Genomic DNA, 27,050 nt, shown 5'->3' on the forward strand with positions numbered 1-27,050 from the left:
TTTATGAATAACAGAATATTTTAACGTCATCATCAGTCATCATCTTTCGATAATCTATTTCACTCCTGCACCTGAGTTAACCTCACACCCCCACCATCTGCACAGTTGACATCCACTAGAACTTGTTTTATTCCTTTGGTTGTTATTCTGTCACACACTGCACTCATGCACGTTTTAAATGCAGCCCTTTTAATTTCAATTTGCCCAGGTCTCTAATAGCAACGCAACTTTATAGTAAAGTTTAATTCATTTTGAATCACCTTTCTAAGAGCTATCATGGCCACCCCCTCGCCCACCATCATGGACTGATGGACAGAGGATAAATCGACAGAGCTAATGCATACATGACTCAGTTGGAAAGCATTTGAAAATGAAGATCGTTGTTTGAATAAACACAGCTATTTTATATTTTCAGAGCTATCAAGAAGTATGGGCACCATTGTCTGCAATGGAATCAGTCACAGTAGCAGTGAATGAACACAGTTCTATAATGCTATGTGGCATGAAGATCCTATGGAGTAGCAATGACGAGAGAGACCATTCAAAGGGAGGGATTCCAACAATGAACAAAGACAAACTGAAAGGAATGTTTGTTCTCAAAAAAGTTTTCTTGGATAAGAACTTCATAAAGTGTGATTTCAGACACTGTTATCTTTGCATTCGTTGCAAGATCAACCCCACCAAGGTCAGTGTCATACATATGCATTATAATCTATCTGTGCAGATATTACACCAACTATATTGTTCCGTGAAATGTTTTCACAGTATATTCCTTTTTATAAATTGTGTGATCGGATGTAATTAATCGAGTTTAGCTTATTTATACTTTCACATTATTTTCACTTCAAAAAGGGTTGTATTTTTATTTCTAATTAAGAGTCTTGAAAGCTTTATTAAAATTATCTATTCCATTACTACTATGACAATTATCTCCAACTTTAAATAAAGTATTTCACTCTCAATACTCTGCCCATAAAACTCATCCACCATTGCCTATCCATTCTGGCATCCTGTATTACTGGCTTGGTAAATGCCTTCATCTCTTACAGTACCGTTCCTGGAGCTCTTGAGACTACAGCTGTTTCTGCCATCCTGAAAACATATAGATTATATCTCAAACATCCCTTTCCAAAGGGTCATCTGTCCAATCACATTTCCCTCCATGGTCGAAATTAAACTGGTTTCCACACTGCTCTCCTGTCTACTGAATTACCTTCTCTCCTAAGACTGTGGATTCCTCTGACTTCCTAGTATTCTTAGAGTTCCCCGATGCTCTTTTCATTGACCACTCCATCCTCATTAAATATCGTGACAACCACATACGCATTTCCAACACACTTCCCTTATTCCAATTCTTACCTCTCAAACCACTTCTACTCTATATCCATGCCAGGATTGACTCCTGTTAGAAACCTCTGTGCTATGACACCCCAGATGGTACCATTCATTACCCTTTCCTCAATATATCTCCTCCCCTTGGAAAAATAGTCTCCGGCTCTCATGTCAATTCTCACTTCCATGCTGCTGACACTCAGTTCTACAGTGAGGGAAAAAAGTATTTGATCCCCTGCTGATTTTGTACATTTGCCCACTGACAAAGAAATGATCAGTCTATAATTTTAATGGTAGGTTTATTTGAACAGTGAGACAGAATAACAACAACAAAATCCGGAAAAACGCATGTCAAAAATGTTATAAATTGATTTGCATTGTAATGAGGGAAATAAGTATTTGACCCCCTCTCAATCAGAAAGATTTCTGGCTCCCAGGTGTCTTTTATACAGGTAACGAGCTGAGATTAGGAGCACACTCTTAAAGGGAGTACTCCTAATCTCAGCTTGTTACCTGTATAAAAGACACCTGTCCACAGAAGCAATCAATCAATCAGATTCCAAACTCTCCACCATGGCCAAGACCAAAGAGCTCTCCAAGGATGTCAGGGACTAGATTGTAGACCTACACAAGGCTGGAATGAGCTACAAGACCATTGCCAAGTAGCTTGATGAGAAGGTGACAACAGTTGGTGCGATTATTTGCTAATGGAAGAAACACAAAAGAACTGTCAATCTCCCTTGGCCTGGGGCTCCATGCAAGATCTCACCTCGTGGAGTTGCAATTATCATGAGAACGGTGAGGAATCAGCCCAGAACTACACGGGAGGATCTTGTCAATGATCTCAAGGCAGCTGGGACCATAGTCACCAAGAAAACAATTGATAACACACTACGCCGTGAAGGACTGAAATCCTGCAGCGCCCGCAAGGTCCCCCTGCTTAAGAAAGCACATATACATGCCCGTCTGAAGTTTGCCAATTAACATCTGAATGATTCAGAGGACAACTGGGTGAAAGTGTTGTGGTCAGATGAGACCAAAATGGAGCTCTTTGGCATCAACTCAACTCGCCGTGTTTGGAGGAGGAGGAATGCTGCCTATAACCCCAAGAACACCATCCCCACCGTCAAACATGGAGGTGGAAACATTATGCTTTGGGGGTGTTTTTCTGCTAAGGGGACAGGACAACTTCACTGCATCAAAGGGACGATGGACGGAGCCATATACCGTAAAATCTTGGGTGAGAACCTCCTTCCCTCAGTCAGGGTATTGAAAATGGGTCGTGGATGGGTATTCCAGCATGACAATGACCCAAAGCTCACGGCCAAGGCAACAAAGGAGTGGCTCAAGAAGAAGCACATTAAGGTCCTGGAGTGGCCTAGCCAGTCTCCAGACCTTAATCCCATAGAAAATCTGTGGAGAGAGCTGAAGGTTCGAGTTGCCAAACGTCAGCCTCGAAACCTTAATAACTTGAAGAAGATCTGCAAAGAGGAGTGGGACAAAATCCCTCCTGAGATGTGTGCAAACCTGGTGGCCAACTACAAGAAACGTCTGACCTCTGTGATTGCCAACAAGGGTTTTGCCACCAAGTACTAAGTCATGTTTTGCAGAGGGGTCAAATACTTATTTCCCTCATTAAAATGCAAATCAATTTATAACATTTTTGACACGCGTTTTTCTGGATTTTTTTGTTGTTATTCTGTCTCTCACTGTTCAAATAAACCTACCATTAAAATTATAGACTGATCATTTCTTTGTCAGTGGGCAAACGTACAAAATCAGCAGGGGATCAATTACTTTTTTCCCTCACTGTACATTTCCTTTGCCACAAACAAACCATGATCACATCCTACTTTGATGTGTTCTAATCTTGTTTTTTTAATCAAGATAAATATTAATTTCGAGTTATTATTCTCTTCCCATACATCTCAGCTCGGCAGGACCTCCCACCGCCACCTGTGCGACATTTCCTTCATCCAACGCTTCCCTGCCCCAGCTGCTGCTGAAATCCTTGTGCATGTTTTCATCACCTCATAACTCGACTGCTGCCACTCTCTCCAATACGTTCTCCAAATGTGTCCCCTCCAATCATTAGGTGCGAAAATATCACGATCGGATCCCTCACCCGCACCGGTAAATTTGACCACATAACCCAATACTTTGACATATCTACTAGTTATTGATCCAATCTGCGATCAACTAACTCAAAGCCCATCCTCAGTGACTTCAGGATCCTCCATAGACCCATCTCTCCACCTCTTTCTGTTCACCTAAATTACACTCCTTCAATGCTCTATACGAAGGCCTTTTAGTGAAGCCGAGTTAACTTTTTCTGAGTGGGATATTACTTCTGCTGTCACCACAATATGGCTACCTGCACAGTAGTTTCTTCTGTTCAAGTTCAGGGTCATGACATTAAATTTTCTCATTTGCCTACGACCAATCCTTTTATTTAAAATCTATGGTCAGTTTTTTTCCACCATGATGCTTCTTTCATTTATTTTGTATGGCATCTTGATATGCTGTTCCATTTACATTTTTATAAATCTATATTGTTGGAGATTTTAATTGATGACGTGCAGAATTGTGTTTAAATCTTTCTTCAGGGTGCTCAAGGTCAGAAACTCACCATAGACAGTGACTGGTACACCTGGGTTTGTCATGCAAAAACGACAGAAGTACACATTCCCAAAGTCAATCATGATGAGACATGTAAAAACATGGATGATACTGAGGTGAAGGTGAAGTTTGTGGAATGCACAAGGTCTATGCAGGAGATTCCGAAGGAGATTTGCAACAAGTATCAGCCTTACATTATTGAACTTATTCCCAAATCCATCACGGATGTGTACGTATAACTTTCACAAACAATGTGTATTTAAAATGTCCATAGGTTGCAATTGAAAGAGTTTTTTTGGGTTAGAGCATGTTAATATATAAATGTGTCATTAAACCTGCCACCACCCAACACAGCCAATTAGTAATTGTTGTCACGTAAACAGAACATGCCAATTCGTTACACCGGTGTGTTAGAGAGCCAAGCCACAACATTTACAATCTGAGTACGACGTTTCACCAGGAATTACAACTAGCTTCATCATAATTACTGGTGAAACGTCGTACTCAGATTGTAAATGTTGTGGCTTGGCTCTCCAACACACCGGTGTGCTGTACTAGTGACGAATTGGCATGTTCTGTTTATGTGACAAACTGACTAATTGGCTGTGTCGGGTGGTGGTGGTTTTAACGACACAATTATATATTTATGCGATCTAACCCAAAAAAAACTATATTATGGATGATATTGGTCGCGAAAGCCTACGTGTTAAACTGAGTTATATTACTTTACGTTTATTCTATGACAAGTGAATTTTGTTTAATGGTCACAATAAACTTAGATTATTATGTGGATATACAAATAGAAATACTGCATACTAGAATGAAAGAATATTGGTACCTTAAGTTGATATTAGTTTGTCTTCTCTACACCAGGCGGAAAGAGAAGGCAATTCAAGCGCTGTATGACGCTCCCCTTGCTAAGGATATTGCCCTTGGCTATGATGATATAGCTCGAAGTAGGTTTACCAAAACGTACACATTCTTCACATCTTTTTTTGTGACTGGACTGCAGCGTGTTTCTATGTACATTTTAAAACTTTATTCTATTTTCCATGTAACTTTCTTGCTGAAAAGTTCTCGCACATCCGTTTATAATATACGACCACTTCATTATATGTCTATACTGCCCAAAGAGTCGTTATTTATGCCTTCAAGAGCTCAGAAAGTGCACAATCATAGCTCAAAGCCTTACTAAATGTGCAATTCTCTTTAACTTTCCTAGAACACCGACATCGAGTTACAGAGAAAAAAGACTTCAACATTCCAGGCTTTCAACTAAATATCATGCAGACGACGGTTATAAAACAATCTCTCACGTCTGCATTCACGGTCATCCAAGGCCCTCCAGGTTCGTAGTGAATATGTATTGACACAAATGTGTTTGTGGATTTTGGGTGGATTTTTAAGTTAAATTAAAAGTCGTGGGACCAGTATTCAATTATATGCACTCCTATCCAATTGTAATAAGGAATCTTGATTTGAAGCTTTCGTGACTGCAGGAATCCATACTCTTTGGGTTTTTCGGTAAAGTCACATAGGTAGAAATATTATTATTATTTTTTTACCTACGTGACCTTACCGAAAGAAACAAAGAGTATAATGGGAAAGTTAGGATTTAAAAAAATCAATCGATGCTTGTAATATTTGAGTACTTGTTTTCGAGAGGACTTTATTTCACTCACGAGTAAAGGGGCTGGGAGTATAGAACTATTAAAGTACAACATTCCCTTAGCTCCTATTCACAACCGTGTCAATGATGTTTCACTTGAAGTATTTTATGCAAATTCACACAGGTGTATTTGTTTTTCATAATACAGGTTTTCACACCTTATGATGATGATTGCTTGTGTTGCATTCGAAACGTCGTGAGAATTTTATTGTTTTATATTTTTATTATTTTATTGTTTCCCTTCTACGTGACTTTACCGAAAGAACCAAGAATATGAATCCCTGCAGTCACGAAAGCTTTAAGTCAAAATTTAAAGGTTTTTGGGTTAGATCTCGTTATTATAAATGTTGCAACCCTCCACCACCAGACACGGCCAATCAGTGAAAATGTGTCACGTTAACAAAACGCCAATTAGTTACTTATTTAGCCCACCGATGTGTTTGAAGAGTGAATCCACAACATTTAAAATTTGAGTAAGACGTTTCGCTGGTAATTACATTCAGCATCTTCGGGCAATTTTCCAGAATAGTGAAGCCATCCACCTGCTTCCGGTCTTAAATAGTGCAGCAGGACGACGTCATTGTTGTTGAACCCCATCAGGTTTCGAGATCAGAGGCAGAGGTATTGTAATTATATAATAGATTAGTAATCAGTTAATTAGTCTGTGATTCCTCATTAAGGAATTCTAATATGTATTGTGTATTACTTAATAATACGCTTCCAAGCTGCGCTAAGTCTGTAGCTATCAGAGCGGTTAAAATTATTGGTATTTCTCTCAATTTCGATGGATTCTCTCATTAGTCTTGGCGAAACGTCGTACTCAAATTCTAAATGTTGTGGATTCACTCTTTGAACATACCGGTTATAATGGCTTTGGTAGCGGCATGGGTCACAAACTATTTACAGGTAACATACGAATTGAATTATAGATTTTCGCATGCACGATTCGATGCATGCATTGGAAGCATGATAATCAGTTTGAATGGGATGAATTCGTTGATCGTTGGACGCGTAGTTTTTTGTGTATTTTGTATCGTCTAACAAATATGAGCACTGTCCCAAATGCTCCTTTGAGCATATATGCCTTTTTGACTTCCTAATTAATGTTCTCCATGGACCAACAGGCACTGGAAAAACTGTTGTGGGGATCCACTTGGTCAAATGGTTCCATGAAGTCATCAAAACACTGCGAGAGAACTTGCAAGCTGATGCCAAGCATATCTGCAGCCTTTATTGTGGACCTTCAAACAAATCTGTGGATGTAGTGGCAGGTGGGTTATCAGTACCAAGGATTGCATTTCTCAGAAAACGAAATCTACACTATGAACCAATTAGAATAAATATGGGATTTTAATATAACGTAATAGTAATGTACAGGTACGGGCGGCGCAGTGATCACCCTCACACCTCACTGCAGGGAGGGGCCTGCGTTCCCCAACTAGGGCACCTTTCTGTGTGGAGTTTGGGTTTCTCCCCCTGGTCAGCATGGGTTTTCTCCAGGATCTCCAGTTTCCTCACATCGCAGTAAAAACACATACAATGTAACTGGTATTGGCTAGACACCCCAATGTTTAAAATCTACCAGCCAATTACGCAATTGGAACTAAACATAGCAACAAGCCACTACTGCGAAAAAAAACTTTTTGGCAGGACATTCTTGGCGAGATGTTAACTGCCTCGCCTGGTATACAGGAGGCTGTGGGTTCGATCCCGACTCTGACGCCTGTTTATTTGGAGTTTGCATGTTTTTTCCCGTGGATGCGTGAATTTTCGTCCGGGTACTCGGGTTTTTCCCTCCACATTAAGAAAATGCTTTTAGAGTATTTGACTGCTATAAATGTCCGCATGATAAGCCACTTCGTTTAGCTATCGTTTGTGGCCAGGTCCCTTTTGAAAAATGAATATATAGCTCAGTAGGCCTTACCCGGAAAGAAAATTAGTTTTGTTTTAAAGTTTAAATAGTTCAAAAGTGTCTGAAGAGTCTCAGCCTTTCCTAGTAAAAAGCGCAACAAAATTAAATGTAAAAACAACATTTTAACTTGTAAGCTTTTCCTTGTAATCCAACTGTGGTTTTCTGAGTTGGGTTACATGTTGAGCATTTCTTCTCTCGATATTTCACCGTGCATTGCTGTGCGCACGGCGACAACTTGCGAGAAGAATTTTTGAATGTGCAGCTCAGCCGAGAAAACCGCACTTTGATTACCGTCCTTTGTCACCCACTGACATACAAATTTAGCATAAATTAGAATGTTGGCCAAAAGTGACACGCATTTCGTGAAAAGATATAGTGTGCGAGAGTTTGTGTGATTAATTGAAACATACGTTGCATCTGATTATGAAATGCAACTGACATTATTAACAGAAAAATAGTAATGGAGGTGATGTCGACTATTTCAGAGCATTTGGTCAAAATCGAAGACTTAAAGCCTCTAAGAGTGTATGGTCAACAGACAGAGGAAGAAGAATTCCCAATTCCAGGGGAAACTGATGTGATTTTTCTAAGGAGCAAGAAAGTACCAAGAGTCAACCTGACTATCAAGTACTTTACATCAAGTGCATCACATGTTTTTATTAACGCACCTGCTGACACCCTTTATTTACAGATACTGTATGATACTATGTTTAAAGTTTAATCATAAAATATGCTTCCACCCATGTTAACATATCACCCATATTCTCACGAAAAATGCGAGGGTATCCCTGCCAGACTCATTAAAATCAAACCATTTCAGGAATTCTGATACAACATGGGACCTCCTTTGCCAGTACCAAAATATGAGAATAGGTTTTCCTCTTTTTTCTGGTAACAAAACAGGTGTTAAGATGTTCAAACACCAAACTGAAACCTTTTAACAAGGAATCATGTCTGCATTAACCACAATACTTGTGGTCAGAATGCAAACAAAAAACATACTCTGATAATATATGCATTGTCTTTGAAACTGATTGGTCCACACCAGAGACAGCTTTCTTTCGATCCTAGTCTCAAACGGTGTTAGACCAGAGGCTCGAAAGAAAGCTGTCTCTGGTGTGGACCAATCAGTTTCAAAGACAATGCATATATTATCAGAGCATGTTTTTTGTTTGCATTCTGACCACACGCATTGTGGTTATTGCAGACATGATTCCTTGTAAAAGGTTTTATTTTGGTGTTTTAATATCTTAACACCTGTTTTGTTGCCAAAAAAGGGGAAAACCCTATTTTCAATTCTGATACAAATTGGTGTCACGAATCGGAATGCTTCTATAGATTAATATGGCAGCATTTAAAATGTTTTTTTATTAGTTCGATTTATAATTGAGGTGTGCACAACCTAGGTAGCACACTGAACAATTCATGTATTTCAATTGCATTTTTTGAATCAAAAGCAACAAAATGGATTCCAAATCCCAAGTATATTGTACTAGACTAAGGCCTCCTATGTCTGCGTATTCCTTATGTAAATATCTCTCTACTCAAGCCTTCAACTGCTCTTTAAGAAATGTTATGCTCTCCATTTCAGATCCATCACATTGCATTACAAAATCAGGGAGGATACCAACCCGTATGCACAACAAATACGTAAATATGATGAAAGGATTAAGATTTTGAAAATTAAGAAAGAAGAAAAAGAAAAACGTGAAAGGGCTGAAAAGGAAAAACTTGAAGCTACTGAACAGTAAGACTCTTATACTTTAAAATGTTCGGAACATGTATAGGTCATGACATATGTTCATAATTTGTTGTCTAAACATCTGCTGTAGCAGAGGAATGAGTTTTCTTTTGGTGCAACTGGGAAAGAGCACAAGTTATGGGATTGAATTAAATATTATGGGAAACTAAAACAGTTGCAGTGTCTCACATTTTCCCAACGTGGCCCATTCTTGTACACGATGTCACTACATATTTAACACTCATCATCATGATGATCCATCCAGCACTGGATGAAGGCCTTCCTGTCATCACCATCCTTCATGGTCTCACGATGCAACATATCTCATTCCTGCAGATCAACTAATCGCATTGAATCAGAATCTTTATTTATACTGGTTGAATCCAATCAGCTATAAAGCTCTTTTTCACAGGTGTCCATTTCCACGGTGATCATCCTCTCAGGCTGGTACTCCATTTCCAGTCTCTACCATTGGCAATCGTCCCTTCTAGCGGTGTTCTGGCCAAAACTCACTCTTCTGAATAATCCATTTTGTCTAAAATTCGCATTTCTCTCTCCAAACAATGTGTTTAATCTCCTGTCTTTGTGTAATTATATGTACTCGCCTCTCCATTCTTTTCACAGTCTTCAGCTTTTGCTCCATGATATTTCTTAATGTCCACGTTTCTGATCTAAAACGGGTTATATATACTTGATTAAAAACGGTCTGGCACACTGCTCTGTTGGTTTTCATTAAAATGTACATACAATAAAAGTAACAATACGAGTAACAACATAAAAAGATCGATGATTGTGATTATTGAGGTATGTATTGTACAATGACGCCACACATGACATCATTGGGAGTGGAGGGGGAAAGAAGGCACACACATCATGGCAAGAAAAGCGAATCCATCTAGCACTGGTTTTCGTCACTATGTTTGGCCACCCTTTATCAATTTTGCTGGTTTTCCATTGGCTAAGTCCCTTATGACAGCACAACTTTATACTCACATTTGATTCACCTTTACGAGCATTATTATGCCCTGTTACAGATGGACAAAGTAGATGCATGAACACTCTCGAATTCAGCTGCAATACACCAAAACACCAATATTCCAGAAGCTACAAAGTGGACTGTAATCACAAACTTTCCTTAAGTAGATAAAAAATATATTTGTTTATCTTTGCTCACTGCCTAATCTATCAACCATGTTTCAGCATATAATACAATTACTTTCTTATCCATTTAAAGCTTTCGTGACTGCAGGGATTCATATTCTTGGTTCTTTCGGTATAGTCACGTAGAAGAGAAACAATAAAATAATAAAAATATATATTGTTTCCCTTCTACGTGACTTTACCGAAAGAACCAAGAATATACTTTCTTGTCCTCAATTCAGATCAATGCAATCCAAGAACTGTGAAGATTCTCACCCAAGTGTGGCACAATTGGATGAATTTTATTCTCCTGATGGACAAACTGAAGAAGTAAAAGACCTTACACTTGAAGAAATTATAGAGTAAGTTGTTTATCTGTACATATTATCTGACATTTTCATGTGACTTGATGCCCTCAATGGTGATTCAAAAGGTTTCGAACATAGTAGCTTTGATTTATGGGAGTCCACAAGTTAAAATACTTAAATGAACGTTGCATGCGACATCTACGGAAAAAAAATCCCTCAACATTTTCCAGTTATTGCTTTTTTTTTCTTCCAGTGAACGTTGTTCATGAGTCTTTCACGTGCGTGTACATTTTGTCCTGTACCATGTAGATATAAAAAACTCATAAAAGATGCAAAGGTAATTGAGCTGAAGAAGAGCGACGTCGTTATAACCACGTGCTCAACCGCGGCGACGGTCATTCTCCTCAAGAACCTGGATCCTCGCGTGTGCCTCGTAGACGAGTGTGCCATGTGCACGGAGCCGGAATGCCTCATCCCTCTCACCAGCTACAAAGACATCGCTCAGGTTTGTCAGCGCACCGTAAACGACACAAAGGCTTGGTCAGTCAATCTGGGCACAACATCGGCTGATGTGCATTTTATTTGTATTTGTTTATGCGATTGCGTGTATTAAATAATAATAATGAATAGTAGATATCTGTGTGTTGAACTTCTTTCGCACCGTACTTAGCCAACTGTGATAATCGGAGGTGTGGAAAATAAATACTTGTTAGGGGTCTTGCATTAGGATGTTTGACCAATTCAATGTAGTGTTTTGACTCATTAATGACCAAGTAAATCAGAGAGGGGCTACGTAGCAGGCAGTATAGGGCCTCGCAGAAAAATGTCGTGTTGTACTATACTTCACATCCCCCATCTATTGCTTCCAGCCTTCAACTTGAAATGACCAGGGTGGTGAAGTATGGTCCAATAACCCCCATGACGTGCATGGTTTGGGGAGGCCCTCATCCAACATTGGATTCACAAAGGGCTGTACATGTTAATATCACAGGGGTATCTTTGCACATCAATTTACCCAAATGCAGGAGCTATTTTTTCAAAGATACCTTTTTTGTTGACTCTCGTATCTGCATTCCTTTAGGTTGTCCTGCTGGGAGACCACAAGCAACTGCGCCCTTTTGTGCTAAACCGGACGGCAGCCAAACTGGGAATGGAAAAGTCTATGTTTGAGCGCTACGCAAAGCGGGCCATTATGCTCGACACACAGTATCGGATGGTGAGTCCTAGACATGTCCATTCTGGTATAGAAAGACAAGGCTATGGACATGTGTACATTGTTTTCACTAACACTGCGTAGCTGTAATTAAAACATATCTTCGTGTTAAGGTTACACGGTTAAATTACACTGTATTTTCCCCCTCTTTTTAAGTGATATTACCAGTGTTGTATATACGTATGCAGACAGTTTGAAACATGAATGACTCGTACCTGTTTCTTCGATTTATAGCATCCAGATATCTGTGAATTTCCAGCAAAGCAGTTTTACAGTGAGACCAACAAAACTCTTAAAACTGCAAAGGAGGTTTTTGGTCGACCTAATAGCATCCTAGGATATGCTCATAAACCCAGCTGCCCAACCCTGTTTGGTCATGTTGTTGGAAAAGAAGTGACACTGGTGGTGTCTACGGAAGAAGGCAGCGAGAACTCCAAGGCCAACAAAGCGGAGGTTGAACAAGTGGTGAGCAGAGAAGTATACACCAAGCATGGTCTAATATGCCAACCTGGTGCAACGTTCGCCGGCTATATTTTCCCCGGTGCGGCAGTCGAAGTCACTTGCCTAGCACCACAGCCGATTTGGGAAGGTTGCGTGTGGTGTGGTAAAGTGTGGGTAAATCCCACCTCTCTCAAGACATTGAGACAACATGAAAGGGTCGGCCAAATAGCCTTTCAATGGCCTCTCTCGAGGTCCCACTCACAAAGCCCCCCCTCTTCCAGCAGTAGCATCAGCAAGCACTCGTAAGGATGCACCTTTGCATATAACACTAGTGTAAATACATAGATGATTGCATTTTTAGTGTTTAACAGTATATGTTACATTAGCAGTACTCATTATTTCCAAATTGGTGAGGGTGATTGACTTGGAAATGTTAAACTATAATCCTGGAATAGCCTTCTCTGGCATTATATGCTAATTATCTTCAGCAAATGACTTTTTGAAAGATCCCCTTTGTATTCTCTACAGGTTCGTCTCGTAAGTGAATTGATCAAAAAAGGCTCCATTGCAGAGAAGGACATAGCAATCTTGACTCCATACAATGCACAAGCGAATGAAATTCAAAAAGCTCTGGAAAAAGAACACATCAAGAAAGTTACTGCAACCACCATTACGAAGAGCCAGGGTAAGCACATGTCCTCTGTTTTATAATGTTTTCATGTATTATGGATGTTTTCCTGTGTTACACGCACTACATTAGCACAGTGCATATATGTATCGATACCTGCACTATATTAAAACATTAGTTTGGCATACACCGCCCTTAAAATTATTATACCAATACTGATGCCACCATAGATTTGTCTTGGTATCTATCACACATGACATACATATATTGCATAAACTTTTATTTATACCACAACTGACATTCTTTATTTTAAAAAGACAGAAAACTACAGAGGTATAATCAAATCAGCGCTCTCCAAATTAAGCCTCTTCTGAAGTGTCCATGTGCGGTGAACCTTCGTTCACTGCCCTGCAAATATCTAGCAATTAAACGACCACAAAAAAGCCGAAGATGTGGCCATCACCCTCATTGAATGAGCTGAAAACATATCTAGTGTTGGTAAATCCTTAATTTCATACCAGGAATCCATGTTCCTTCACAAAAGAGGATCACCTCTCTTACCTTAAAGGCTTAATATTTTACCAAGAAATGAATTATTCCTTGAAAAGCTCCTAGCAAATGAAAGAAAAACCTGAGACATTGTACCAAACAACACGTATATCCCAGACTGAATGGTCACCCCATTTTCAACAAGTACTATTGGGGGTTACGCAAACAGAATTCCCTACCATTATCTCTTTTCCAAAATTCGTATAACCTTGCTCAGTTCAAGAAAAGTATTCACTCTTTAGCTGTTACAATTTCAAGAGCACTGTTTATTGCTGGCTGCTTGGTATTTTGGACCTATGTGCTTGTGCTCAGAAACCGTAATGTATACCTCTTGACAGTCCCTCCCTGCCAGCCACACTGAGGTGGCCAGGTGTTCCAGGGCATAACACGTGGAAATGTCCATGGCATATCCCGTTCGAATAACCCAGAGGGCGCACTTGCCCACTGGAAGAAGAGGGAGGGGGGCAGCTATGAGAAAAGTGACTCCACAATACTGTCAAATTATAGCCGGGAAGGAAGCAAGTATGGAGCAAATTTGGAGATGGCAGATGGAGCAGCTGCAACGGTCCTAGAGAGGTTTCTGCCAGTGTATTCACAGTTAGTTCTGGGTTATACTGAGTCGGCCTTGCAGTGTTGAATAAACACCAGTTTATTCGGTCTGCGTGAGAAATATAAGCACAATGTACGGTGTCGTCTAGTTTGTGTACTATGGCTGAATGTTTTACTTGCAGAGATTTGTGTTTGTGCCAAATGCTCGAAAATGATCTTTGTGCATCCACTATTGTTGCCCATATCGCAGGAAGTGAATGGCGCTACGTTCTGCTATCAACGGTTCGTTCTTGTTCTCTTGACGAATTTAAAGCCAATCCATCAAGGGGCTGGCAAATAAGTAGGCTGGGATTCATCATCGACGAAAACCAAGTCAACGTGGCATTAACCCGAGCAAAGGAAGGGCTCTGCATTATAGGTAAAATGTTTCCTTACATAACACAAGATTTTAAGCATTCTGCTTAAAGTGCACTATAACATAATCATGGGGGATCTTCTTAAGTTAATAATTGAAAGTCCAGGTATATATTTTCCAAAATTTAATGGGATTCATCTCCATTGGCAGTCCTAATTCAGTGGCAGAAATTCCACATTCGTACGGCACGGACCAGTCTCGATAGCAAAGCACTGTAAAAGTTAAATTAAGGTCTTGAGCTTATTAATAAGTGTAACATCCTTGGCCTATGACCAAATCATTTACCAAGCACCCGATCTCGTGAGGTCTCGGAAATTAAGCGGGTTGAGCCTCGAGAGTGCTTGGATGGGTGACCACCATCCACAAAGAGGTTGTCATAGACTGCTGCTAGAGCTCAGAGATGAGCAGCAGAGGGTAGTGCAGCAAAATCCATGACTACATTCCCACTTGGCCCTTGCATTTACCAACCCATACTCCCGTGAAGGAAAAAGTCACCGCCATGACCCATATGGTGTAGCGACGCCCTCGTCCTGAGGTTATGGATGAAAGGTGGATATGTACAATTCACTTTGTGCATCTATTCGATGAGGAATACAGGTGAAACTGCACATGACCAAAGACATGCATAATTCAGTAGCATTTACCTAAAAGTAAAATGCTGCCGTTGCAATCCAAGGTTACTAGTTGGGTGGCCAGTTAGGTTCACCCCCCCCCCCCCCCCATCTCATCTACCCAGCAGTAGAAATGCCACAGCGGTGAAGCACTCCTGTAATCCAGCACTGTCGAGACAAATCTTGCGAAACTCCCTTCCCGTGGGCATCTAGGTACTATTCCCTGGCTTTCCAGAAGGCAGTTTCACCATGGGATAGTGTTTCCCCTTCATACGTGTGGGCTTTCTCAGGGTGCTCCTCTTTCCTCTCGCACTCAATAATTGGCTGCTAACACCTTAATATATTGAGAAACAAAAGGGCTTTGGCATTTGTAGGTGACTCACCGCGTGGCTGCCTTCTCACTTGACTGTGGTTCCTCACGCCTCCAAGTCAATCTCTTCGAGAGTGAGTGAATACTGTGTGCGTTACGAGTTGACATTTAATAGGTAAGCCGGAACTAGTCAATCGGCAGATCGCATGTGATGAGTTAAATGGTTGGTATTCCCACCTTTTCCAGGTCAACTCGCCAGGGTAAATGAGTAGGCCACATACCCCCAGGAGGGGTTTTATAAAGATCCCCCTCGTGGAGGGCTTTTTGCTAGTACTGGCATGAGCAAGGTATTGCAGGGCTGTAACGTCATCTAATCTAAAAATAAACATAGCAGCACTGGATAACGGTTCCATCCGATGCTTGCTTTTCTTTTTCAGGAAATCAAGATCTGTTGATGTGCAGCGATTTGTGGAAGGAGCTCATTGAAAGTTACCATGAAAAGGATTGCCTTGGTAATGCGGATAAAATCATTGTGAGCTCAGCTAAATAACAGGACCACACGTTGATTCTCATAATGGAATTATACTTTTTTTTAAACATTAATCCAAAAAACACGTATACATTACAATGTATATTTTAATTCTAGATTTGAAGCTTTCGTGACTGCAAGGATTCATACGCTTTGGTTCTATTCGGTAAAGTCACGTAGGTAAAACAAATTTAAATAAATTTAAATAAAATGAAAGAAACAGATTTGAAACACGGCAGAACGAATTCTTCTGCTGTGGCTGATCATTGTTACAACGCTATGGGTGACCATGAGATTGTCTTCTCCGATACCAAGGTTCTTTGTAAACCTACAGGTTATCACCAAAGATTTGTCCACGAAGCCATTCAGATATACAAACACAGGCATAACTTCAACCGAGAGGATGGTTTCAAATTAAGCAAACACTGGAAAGACGTTTTAAATCATACCAAACGTTAACTAATTTCTAACAGCAACTTCAAGCAGTGGTATACCAAACATTCTTTCCGAACCTTTCTATTTCCTTTTTTCTACTGCCCCCGTACAGCACATCCTCAACGATCTTCTTCATTTTGTTTTTCCCGTTTATACTGCACACACACAGTGACCCATCTACACAACAAAAGACAGATTAACTCAGCTCCGCACTCCACTAAAGTCCCCTACATGGCCCCTCCCTAAACCCCCCCCCCCCCTAGTATTTAAGCTCGAGGTTCCCAGAGCCTCAGAAAGACGTTTTAAATCATACCAAACGTTAAATAATTTCTAACAGCAATTTCAAGCAGTGGAGCAGTGGTATACCAAACATTTTTTTCCGAACTTTTCTATTTCCCTTTTTTCTACTGCCCCCGTACAGCACAACCTCGACGATCTTCTTTAATTTTCTTCTACTTTTTTCCCGTTTATATTGCACACACACAGTGACCCATCTACACAACAAAAGACGGATTAACTCAGCTCCGCACTCCACTAAAGTCCCCTACATGGCCCCTCCCACACCCCCCCACCTCAACCTGTATTTAAGCTCGAGGTTCCCAGAACCTCACCGCTTGGTCCAGCGATTTTGCTGTGACTGGTCCCACCTGAAGACGGAAGCTTGCTTTGCCTCCGAAACGTCGTGTTTTAATTGTTTCTTTCATTTTATTTCAATTTATTTTAATTAGTTTTACCTACGTGACTTTACCGAATAGAACCAAAGAGAATGTATATTTTATTCGATTTAAACTATGAATAACTGAACCAGCAGAAAACACATTAGCAACTTACCTAACCAGTAGGTATAATATGTATACTGTACTACATTTTTTAAAATGAAACCGCTTTCTTTGTGTGTTTGCATTTTCATACATTTTATTTTAAAGTATGTGAAAAAACCTCAACTTGCAGTAATCCTAAATTCAATTATAATTGATTTAATAAAAAATCCTAATCATGTTTGCAACAAAAACATACACTGTGCTTCCTAATTATGTTTTTGATAACCTCAAAATATATATATAATTTCCTATTTAAAGTAATAAATAGTTATTTATAGCACTTTGTTAATCCACTCCTAGATGATGGCCTCCTCACGCTAGGGCTATCATGTATCAACTTTTCGTTGCCATGTGCAGACATATTGCACAGATAACAATATGATCTATGGATCAATTCAGGGAACATATAAAGGGCAGATAAGAGATAAGAGGAGAGTGTATAACAGGAACTTCCCTTGATGTATTATAGCAGCTGCTATAGTTTTTGGTCATTCACCAGATCTACGGACTGAATATGGAGCTTTAAAAATGTGATAGTCGCCATCAAGTGACACAAGTATTTACATAAACTAATAATACAAGCAAGTTTTATAGCATATCGCTTGTGCAATTATGATATAAAATCGGTGCAATTATACTGCAAGATTGAATTCCTCTACAATCTGCAGGATTAAACAATTATTTTGATATTTGTAAAATCGCGTTTTATTATATTACAGTTATTCATAGTTTTTCAAATTACATGTAATTATCAGGTAGAGCTTTGTTTATTGGTCTAGTGATTAAAATGTTTATACCATAGCCGTTTGAATGTTTGTATGAGTGTCTATAAGATTTTCTGTTCCATGCACAAGTGACTTCAATACACATATAGTAGTACATCTTAGCAATTTGCTCCTTGGCACCAAATCGCAACATTCCGAGTATCCCTGCACATATCAGTTACGTAAACATTGAAACATGCCTTTAAGATTAGAGGTGGCATGTTTAAACTGTATTGTTTATTTGAAACAAACCTCTTATGGTCAAGTTCACTTCATCAGGGAACAAAGTAACAGATGATTTAATGACATGAAATACAATTTTACACTTTGAAATGCAATTTGTTACATAGTTTAAATAAGCTTTTTAACCAAATGTAAACAAAAAATTGTGTGTTTTAAAGCCCATGAAAGTGCTGGTTTTACATTGATTAAAAAAATGGATGCTGCCATATTCTATGAATTGTTATACTTTTTTTTTATTCTACATCACACGTCTGTGGGACCAGAATTCCATTTTCTGGTCTTCCTTGACCCAAGGGTTGGCCGTGAGATGGACTCTACTACGTCACAGGGCTCTGTGTTCAGCAGTTCTTGCGCGTTTTCCCATACTGAGCCTTGTCCAAAGCAGTTACATCATCAATCCACGTTCTTCTGGTCGGCCTCACTTTCTTGGGGGACTGAACCTTGAACAATCATCTTCTCCGGGCAGTCTCCAGGGTTTCCACAGGACGTGTCCCAGAAACACCATCTTCTTAATCTACTCACGAAATACACTTTGGTTGCCTGTATAATCGAGGATTGACTTTTTTGTCTGGTGGGCTGTCCAGGAGATTATTAGAATGCGGCAGAGTCCATTCATCTCCCAGGCCTTCTTCCTCCTTTCTTGACCTATTCTAGATTGGTGTGCTGTCCTCTAATTTTGGAATGAAGATCAAACACTTGCCTTTACTAAATAAATGCAGGTCTCTTCAATGATGATACATGACAACTAATTGTCAAATTGTTTTAGTCAAAATCACCATGTCACTTCTATGCATTTCTAAAGCATTTCTCATATATTAATATCCAATGTCAGAAATATGGTCCATGTTATTATATACTTATAGAAATATGGCTATCTTCAATACCAAATCAATTCAACCTGTAGAAAGAAGGGCCTTGAGTTCAGAATCTTCTTTCAATAGATCGCAGGCCTTCCTGCACTTGTTATCAACAATGTCCTTCAAATCAGGTTGCTGTTGGACTAGCAATTTACAGACTGATAAATGCCCTCCCTCTGCCACCTGGAAAAGCAGATTTTAGTTTGAGATTTTTATATTGCTAGTATACATTTTATTTAAAAAATATATATAAAATAAAAATTGCACAGCAAGCACCTCCTCAATGCTACACAACACCTGGCATAATTAAGTAAGTTTCTACAGACATGAGAGTGAGTGAATAAAAATAAAATACTTCTGCTGATGATTTAACTATAACTGTGTGACTAGCAGAGCTTTGTGACGTACATTGTAAATATAAAAATGACACACAAAAAAATCTCAAAAGGCCAACAGAGAATTCACAATTTAAAATCTTATTTGGCCATTGCTTTATCTTCTTAGATTTAAGTAAAACAATCATAAACATCACAAAATAGTATAAATTTGAAATAAAATCGAATGCTACATCTTATTGCTAAGATTACAAAAAAAACCTGTTGCAACTGTTCAAGTACTTAGCAGAAACGACAGGCTTACTTTGTGAAGCGCAGTCATTCCATCGCTGTCACGAAGTCTGCAGTCAGCTCCGTGCTTGAACAAAAGTGACACAATGGTACCGTGGCCACAGTACGCCGCTCGGCTCAGTGCAGTGGCTCCCCCCGGCGTCTGCGCGTTCACGAGTGCCCCATGGGACAGCAGCGCCCGGCAGACTGCCTCATGCCCATTCCGGCTGGCGTAGTGCTGCCACACATAATAGAGGACTCTTGTTCACAATAGAGGCTGGTATTAACGTTGTTTACCAGCAGATCATACTTCTAACCAGCATAGACGAGTAGGTCAAACGCCCTGTTACGAGGGGCTCTCTGGAGCTCCCGCTACTAGAGGCCCTTTTGCCAGCAGTGATCCATAGCTGTCAACCCATACGGTTTACCCGTATTCTTGTGTAGGGAAATTTAGTTTTCAGGTCCATACGTCGTACAGCCGTTTCAATACGGGCAAAGACATTTTTTGTCTGCGTTTCTCCCTCGCGATGGGACTTTGTAGGATGACCTTTGAGATTTATAAGGGCCACGGGGTGACCAATAAGGTCTGAATTGGTCTGTAATAAGGTAGGGCACTGATAAGAGGTTGACAGGTATGGTGATCTGAGCAAGAAATTGCAGGGTTACACCTATACTCTCTGCAACCTTCATTCTTCACGTTGTTTTAAAAGCAGACCAAGCAATCATCGTGCAAGAGTTCCAACTGCACTTTCCTGAACCAAACAGCCAATGTGGCCTACTCACTTTAACAAAAATACAAATTAGCATTACAATATATCATCTTATATTTGGATTGGAGGTACCACCTGTTAATACAATGTAAACGCATTGAAAAAATCTAATTGTTTTACAGTTGCATTTGTAGAAACTAAACGACTGAATTATATTGTTTCTATTACGACAATTGGCCTCAAATAGCCATTTATATATTTTGAAACTCAAATTTAATTTCTAGCAATGTTACTCAAGTGTTAATACATACGAGCCTCTAGAATTATACTCAAATATATGTTTACATATGTCAGAATTCGTAACAAGTAAATAAAAAATGCTTACTAGTGCAGTGTAGCCAGAAGCATCAGTCTTGTTTGGATCAGTCCCCTTCTTCAGTTGAGACACCACTCTATCGAGGTCCCCTTCACCAGCTGCTGACCAGATTCCTGCATGCAGCCAGTTTGAACACATTCTATCATGCTTCCACAGAAACACAGTTTCTGCAGACATTTGGGTTACACATAATTTAGATGGATATGGTGTCTAAATACAACAACAAACCTCAAGATGCTGTGCAAAACAGTCGGTCATGTGCTTCCTTGGGATGATTAGTTTCATAGAATGAGACAGTCATAGGTATAGGACACAAATGACCTCAAACTGCAACAGGGGCAGGGAGGTGGCAGCAATGGGTAGCAGGAGAAAGGGGACAACAAAGGAGAAAGAGGTGTCCCACTCAGCTAAGGTTGACTGGGGGCTTCAATAAAAGCCTTGCGTACTGGAGTAAAGAGTGTTTCAGGAGGAGTAAAGTGAGATGAGAAGTTAGCATAAAGAAACTAATCGAAGATGGAACACTAGCAACACAGAATTTGAGAGTGGATCATGAATTTGAGTTCATGAAGTCAATGCTAATAGAGTTGTGTGTGATCAGGTATGAATTGACGGTCAACTTGCAAAAATTGACTTGCCTTATGAATCAATTAATGTTCACGCTTCGGAGTCACAATTGATGAATAAAATATTTTGACATTGTAAATGTATTTTGATGTAAAGCTTTCGTGACTGCAGTGATTCATATTCTTGGTTCTTTCGGTAAAGTCACGTTGAAGGGAAACAATAGCATTTTATTGTTTTATATATATTTTATTATTTTATTGTTCCCCTTCAACGTGACTTTACCGAAAGAACCAAGAATATTGTAAATGTAGGGCTGCTCGTGGAAGCAGAGGTCTCATGAACCCATTACATAATGTACATGCAAATTATACAATAGATTGTGAAAAACCATAATCTGACACGTATCGGAGGGATAATCAATAATTCAAACAATTAAAGTATGTGTAGTGACATCGGGGGTGTCACTGTGTGCTGCCGGCCTGAGAGGGCTGCCGGCCTGAGAGGGCCACGGCACGTGATGCACTGTCATCGCATACACCCCGTGGGCGGGTGTAGTACCAGCCCTGGAATAGCGCGGGCACCACGCATAGCGTGTGGTGCGGGCTCCCACAAGGGGGAGTGAGAGAGTGTCAGCCCAGGGGCAGGGTTGCCCCGGGCCATGGCACTCTGGTTGACCCCACAGACACGTGATCTGGAGTGTCCACAGAGAGGCCCCCAGGTGGGGGGGGGGGGCTAGGGGGTGATCACGTGTCCAGGGAGAGCTCTCGAGAGGAATCGAGAGGGAGCTGGAAGGCTCTAGAAGGGGGCGGGGTCAAGGGCGGAGCGGCCCCGACCCGTGGGTGGATATAAGGTGGGTCCCTGAGAGGGACCGGGGTCGCTGCATTCTACAAGCTGGAAGCTCCACGTCTCAAGCTGGAAGCTCTACGTCCTGCGAGGCAAACACGTGGTCGCGGCGGACCCGAGTGAGAGGGTCCGATCCTTCGTAGCTGTAACTCCTCTGTGTAGTGTAGTTAGCTGGGTGGTCACCACCCTAGGCTGTATCTAGTAAAGGGGCAGTTACCCCTTTGTGTTACGTGTTACGAATAAAAGTGTTGCCTCTAAAAGGAACGTCTGCGACTCAGCTGGACCCACTACAGATGCATCATGACATGCCTATTAAAGAAACACTCATGGAGTTTTAAGCTTGCACATGATGAATGGGACCTTTACAGCTTTTCGCCAATCCACTGTTGAAGATCACCCTAAGCCGTGTCATTCACTGGGGTTGTTTGACCATACTTCACCATGCTGGTCTTTGCGGGTTAAATAAGGGGGGGGGGGGAGGAGACCCGGGAACGGTTCACATATCACTCGCCACTGATGTGAGCTGTGGCCAGGAATCTAACCAAAGGGGACTCGGGTTTACAGCGCGGTGCGCCGATCACGGCACCACCGCTCAATCTTACCGCGCTCAAAGTCCATCTCATCCAGGGTCTGGTGCACCCCGGTGGGAGCAGGGTCCAGATGACAGCAGGAAGCGTGGGGGCACCGGTGGCCAGACATGATAGTTCAACTCCACTGCCAGAAGGGGCCTAAAGGAGTGAACAAAAGTGTTCACGGTTATTCATCATCTGAAGGGGGCATGCTAAGCGTGCAAGTTTCCCGCAGTGGTTCTGCAACTCTTCGAATGCACTGTAACGTGCAACAGATTGTGTGCAACTTAAGTTTATTTTAGTTGTTTGTTTACCTGTTGTACATAACCGAGCCAATACAGTTAATAACGGGACACGTTTAAACGATTCGTACTTCGGAAGCTGGGTGGTCCCGCACAGGTAGCGCTTACCATGGCCAGCGTGGTGAAGTATGGTCAAATAAACCGCGCCCCACGACCCGCAAGGCATGGGGAGGCGAAATCCACCAGTGGGTTGATAAAAGGCCCTCTGTATGCACACTGTCCTGTATGACAGCAACATTACAAATATATATTGCGATCAGCATTGCATGGGGCAGACACTCGGGGGGTGGCGCATTCCACGTTCCTATGACCGAGTCAGTCCATCCAGAGCAACGTCTTTTCGGAGTCTTTAACAGCGTCGTGCTGTGTTGTTGCATTACAACAACGCCTCTGTGAATATTCTGTTCTCCCAAGGTAGAACAGTACAACAATTATGATGCAGTGCGCAAATTCATTAACGATCTCGAATTTTAAGAGACGGTGTGCGGTATATTACCCCTCGACACTCTATAAACTCCAGAGCTGTCAACCCATACGGCTTACACCCGGTATTCTTGTACAGGGATTAATTGAATTTCCAGGTGCATACTGCTGTGTACAGCCGTTTCCATGTGGGCAACAACAACAAATGTTTATCCCTTGTGATGGGACTCTATAGGATGCACGTTTGCGATTTATATTGGGCACTGGGGTGACCAATAAGGTAGGCACGGATAAGGGATTGCGTTACACTACACTATACACTACACTGCACTACTATACCACACCTGTCAACGCATACGGCTTACACCCCGTATTCTTGTACAGGGATTGAGTTTCCAGGTGCATACTGCTGCGTACGGCCGTTTTAATACGGGCAACAACATGTTTTGTTTATTTGTTTGTGTTTCTCCCTTGTGATGGGCCTCTGTAGGATGAACGTGGAGCTCTATAAGGGGCACGGGGTGACCAGTGCGGTCTGAGTTGGTCTGTAATAATGTAGAGGGGCACTGATCAGGGGTCGTGTGACAGGCGTGGAACTTGAAACAAGGAGAGCTTCAGCACAGTACTCACGTTGGAACTTCGCAGACGCACTTTGTTCAACGATGAACCCCGTCTGTGTTAGTGTCTGTAAGTGTCTAAGTGTCTGTAAGTGTTAGTGCCTGTGTGTCTGTACGTGTCTAAGTGTATGTAAGTGTCTGTAAGTGTTAGTGCCTGTGTGTCTGTAAGTGTCTAAGTGTATGTAAGTGTCTGTAAGTGTTAGTGTCTGTAAGTGTTAGTGCCTGTGTGTCTGTAAGTGTCTAAGTGTATGTAAATGTCTGTAAGTGTTAGTGCCTGTGTCTGTAAGTGTCTGTTAGTGAGTGCCTGTGTTAGTGTCTGTGTGTCTGTAAGTGTCTAAGTGTATGTAAGTGTCTGTAAGTGTTAGTGTCTGTGTCTGTAAGTGTCTAAGTGTATGTAAGTGTCTGTAAGTGTTAGTGCCTGTGTGTCTGTAAGTGTCTAAGTGTATGTAAGTGTTAGTGCCTCTAAGTGTTAGTGCCTGTGTGTCTGTAAGTGTCTAAGTGTATGTAAGTGTCTGTGTCTGTTAGTGTTAGTATCTGTGTGTCTAAGTGTCTGTAAGTGTCTGTTAGTGTTAGTGCCTGTAAGTGTTAGTGTCTGTGTGTCTGTAAGTGTCTAAGTGTCTGTAAGTGTTAGTGTCTGTAAGTGTTAGTGTCTGTGTGTCTGTGTCTGTAAGTGTCTGTAAGTGTATGTAAGTGTCTAAGTGTATGTAAGTGTCTGTAAGTGTATGTATGTAAATGTAAGTGTCTAAGTGTCTGTAAGTGTCTAAGTGTATGTGTTAGTGCCTGTGTGTCTAAGTGTCTTGTCAGTGTCAATGAATTTGGGTTTCGTTGTTCGATCCGTAGGGGGTCACAACATTGGGGGTATAGCGACGAGACGAGTGGATCGCGGAATCGATTCCTCTTCATCGATACTCAAACATTTATTTTCGATCCCCCCACCCCAAATAAAACAATCTTTCGTTGTTTGAATACAATCGGTATATTTTAGTCTGTTTGTTGTGAACGTTAAACGTTCAAGTTTGCTTTTATTTAATTTGTATCTATCGCTTATAACGTCGATTCCTTTTATTTAGACATAATATAGAATCAAATCCGTATCGGACGGCGCGCGACGAGGGCCACTGCACACTAACACGAAATCGCGTTTCACGTGGTGCCAAACTCGCACGCGTGGTGCACGCGACACGAAACCCCCTTCAAGCCGAGAGGTGTCAGACTCGGGCCAGAGTGGGTGGCCCTCAACACTAGTCACTCTCAACAAATGTATTTAAATTTGAGCAGGTATGGCCCACTCCCAAATTACAACGGGCCTTTACGCGAAAGTTGCATTCAAATTGGACCCACTTGACGAGCGCAGCCGTGAACTAAAACGAAAATAAATTTTGATTGAAAGCTTTCGTGACTGCAGTAATTCATATTCTTAGTTTTTTCGGTAAAGTCACGTTGAAGGGAAACAACAAAATAATAAAATATATATAAAACAATTAAAAAAATTTCTCACGACGTTTCGACCATAACTCAAACCAACACACATGAAAACACACCTGAAGACGACCGTTTGAGTTATGGTCGAAACGTCGTGAGAATTTTTTTATTGTTTTATATATATTTTATTATTTTGTTGTTTCCCTTCAACGTGACTTTACCGAAAAAAACTAAGAATATAAAACGAAAATACTTCATTTACCAGGTAAAAGCTCACCGAGGTGTGTGCAGCTCTTATTCAGATGCCACCTGGCCACAAATGATAGCTCAACGAAGTGGCTTATCGCGTGGAAATGTATGGCAGCCAAATAAGTACGACTCAACTTGTGTTTATAAATGTGGAGGTAAAAACCGGAGGACCCAAAGGGAAAGAGAAAAACACGACACCACGGGGAGAGACGTGCTAAATCCAAATGTACCGGTGTCAGGGTTTGGGACCGAACCCAGGCGAAGAAGTTAACATCTCTCCATTGCGGCAATCCACTATTACATGCTACCCCATGGAACGCTGATTCGTTACGGCACTTTGGTCTGGATGCATTTTTTTTTTACGAAAACGTTCAATCAAAATATCTACAAAGGTCTTACGAGCGAGAGAACACGCAGCTGCACCGGCCGAGGAAACGTGCCCGACCCGTCATTCGCTCAGCCAATGCAAGATTACTTGGCAAAAGTCTGTCTCTCCACATTAAAATAAAGGAACGACCACTCCACATTAAAATCAAGGAACGACCAATATTTTTCCAGGGCCATCTTGTTTCAGCAAGACAATTCTTCACTGGTTTTGCCTTCCAATATTCCCACCAACAGTCAGATCGGTGATACAAATTCTGCTAATTTGCCAGATGGGTTATTCACTCGGCCACCAATCAACACCTATAAGCCCATTCAGTGCAAAATAGTTGTATTCTTTGCTGTGACCAAGTTTCTATAACCAGGTATCCTCCATCAAAACCGAGCATATATTGCCAAATGGGGTTTCCCCGTGCCAAAATCAAATGCAATTAAGCAAAATTGTCCAAATCTAATTTTCCACCGTCATGCACGACGACGATGATGGCGCTGGTGATGAATAACCTAAGGACAAATTTACGACTGTCCACAGTCAATAAAAGTGCACGACACAGGCGACTTCTGAGAAATTACACCGATGCAGAATTTCACGTTTCAGGAGGTTGGCAAATCTGCGGCTATTTTGTGCGCTGGTTGGCGACGTTCTTTTATTACGGACCTCACCGTCTCGTATACAATCACATACATTCGCAGCTCTTGATAGTTTGAGAGTTTTTGTGGGTTTTTTTTTACAAATAAACTGGATGCTTATTCTTTCGGTAAAGTCACGTAGAATGAGAATAAAATAATAAATTGATAAAATAAAATAACACAATAATATTCTCACGACGTTTCGGCCACAACACAAGCGGCCTTCATCAGGTGAAGAGACGAGACTGTCTGGTAGGACAGCGCTGGAGT

The 27,050-nt window shown here is 41.0% G+C and overlaps 2 protein-coding genes across 4 annotated transcripts in view; one reads left to right on the plus strand and one right to left on the minus strand.

The window, feature by feature from the left end:
- HELZ2 (helicase with zinc finger 2) overlaps positions 1-18,440 on the plus strand; it is a 50,026-nt gene extending 31,586 nt beyond the window's left edge. The window contains exons 20-33 of the mRNA XM_032949776.2: positions 416-685; positions 3,939-4,180; positions 4,825-4,907; positions 5,174-5,299; positions 6,745-6,891; positions 8,018-8,159; positions 9,124-9,279; positions 10,656-10,775; positions 11,031-11,226; positions 11,803-11,937; positions 12,169-12,399; positions 12,904-13,060; positions 14,352-14,519; positions 15,875-18,440. Coding sequence (XP_032805667.2) covers positions 416-685; positions 3,939-4,180; positions 4,825-4,907; positions 5,174-5,299; positions 6,745-6,891; positions 8,018-8,159; positions 9,124-9,279; positions 10,656-10,775; positions 11,031-11,226; positions 11,803-11,937; positions 12,169-12,399; positions 12,904-13,060; positions 14,352-14,519; positions 15,875-15,987 — 2,286 coding nt within the window. The 3' untranslated portion in view covers positions 15,988-18,440. The remainder of the gene's footprint in view (positions 1-415; positions 686-3,938; positions 4,181-4,824; positions 4,908-5,173; positions 5,300-6,744; positions 6,892-8,017; positions 8,160-9,123; positions 9,280-10,655; positions 10,776-11,030; positions 11,227-11,802; positions 11,938-12,168; positions 12,400-12,903; positions 13,061-14,351; positions 14,520-15,874) is intronic.
- ANKRD39 (ankyrin repeat domain 39) lies at positions 18,262-26,480 on the minus strand. Of its 3 annotated transcripts, none has more exons than XM_076065676.1 (6): positions 24,572-25,003; positions 24,109-24,411; positions 22,787-22,912; positions 20,787-20,890; positions 19,726-19,929; positions 18,262-19,269 (listed from the first exon to the last, which is right to left on the minus strand). In XM_076065676.1, the coding sequence occupies exons 3-6, from the start codon at positions 22,881-22,883 to the stop codon at positions 19,123-19,125; spliced, it is 552 nt and encodes a 183-aa protein (XP_075921791.1). In that variant the 5' UTR covers positions 22,884-22,912; positions 24,109-24,411; positions 24,572-25,003; the 3' UTR covers positions 18,262-19,122. The 3 variants fall into 3 exon arrangements, 2 of the variants coding, with proteins under 2 accessions (XP_075921791.1, XP_075921790.1); XM_076065675.1 differs by having other exon boundaries at positions 24,109-24,513; positions 24,556-25,001; XR_012941273.1 differs by lacking the exons at positions 18,262-19,269; positions 19,726-19,929; positions 22,787-22,912 and having other exon boundaries at positions 24,109-26,480.
- Positions 26,481-27,050: the final 570 nt, after the last annotated feature.

Source organism: Petromyzon marinus, chromosome 8 (assembly GCF_048934315.1).
Source record: "Petromyzon marinus isolate PM22_M1 ecotype Great Lakes invasive population chromosome 8, UKy_Petmar_22M1.pri1.0, whole genome shotgun sequence".
Classification (NCBI taxonomy): domain Eukaryota; kingdom Metazoa; phylum Chordata; class Hyperoartia; order Petromyzontiformes; family Petromyzontidae; genus Petromyzon; species Petromyzon marinus.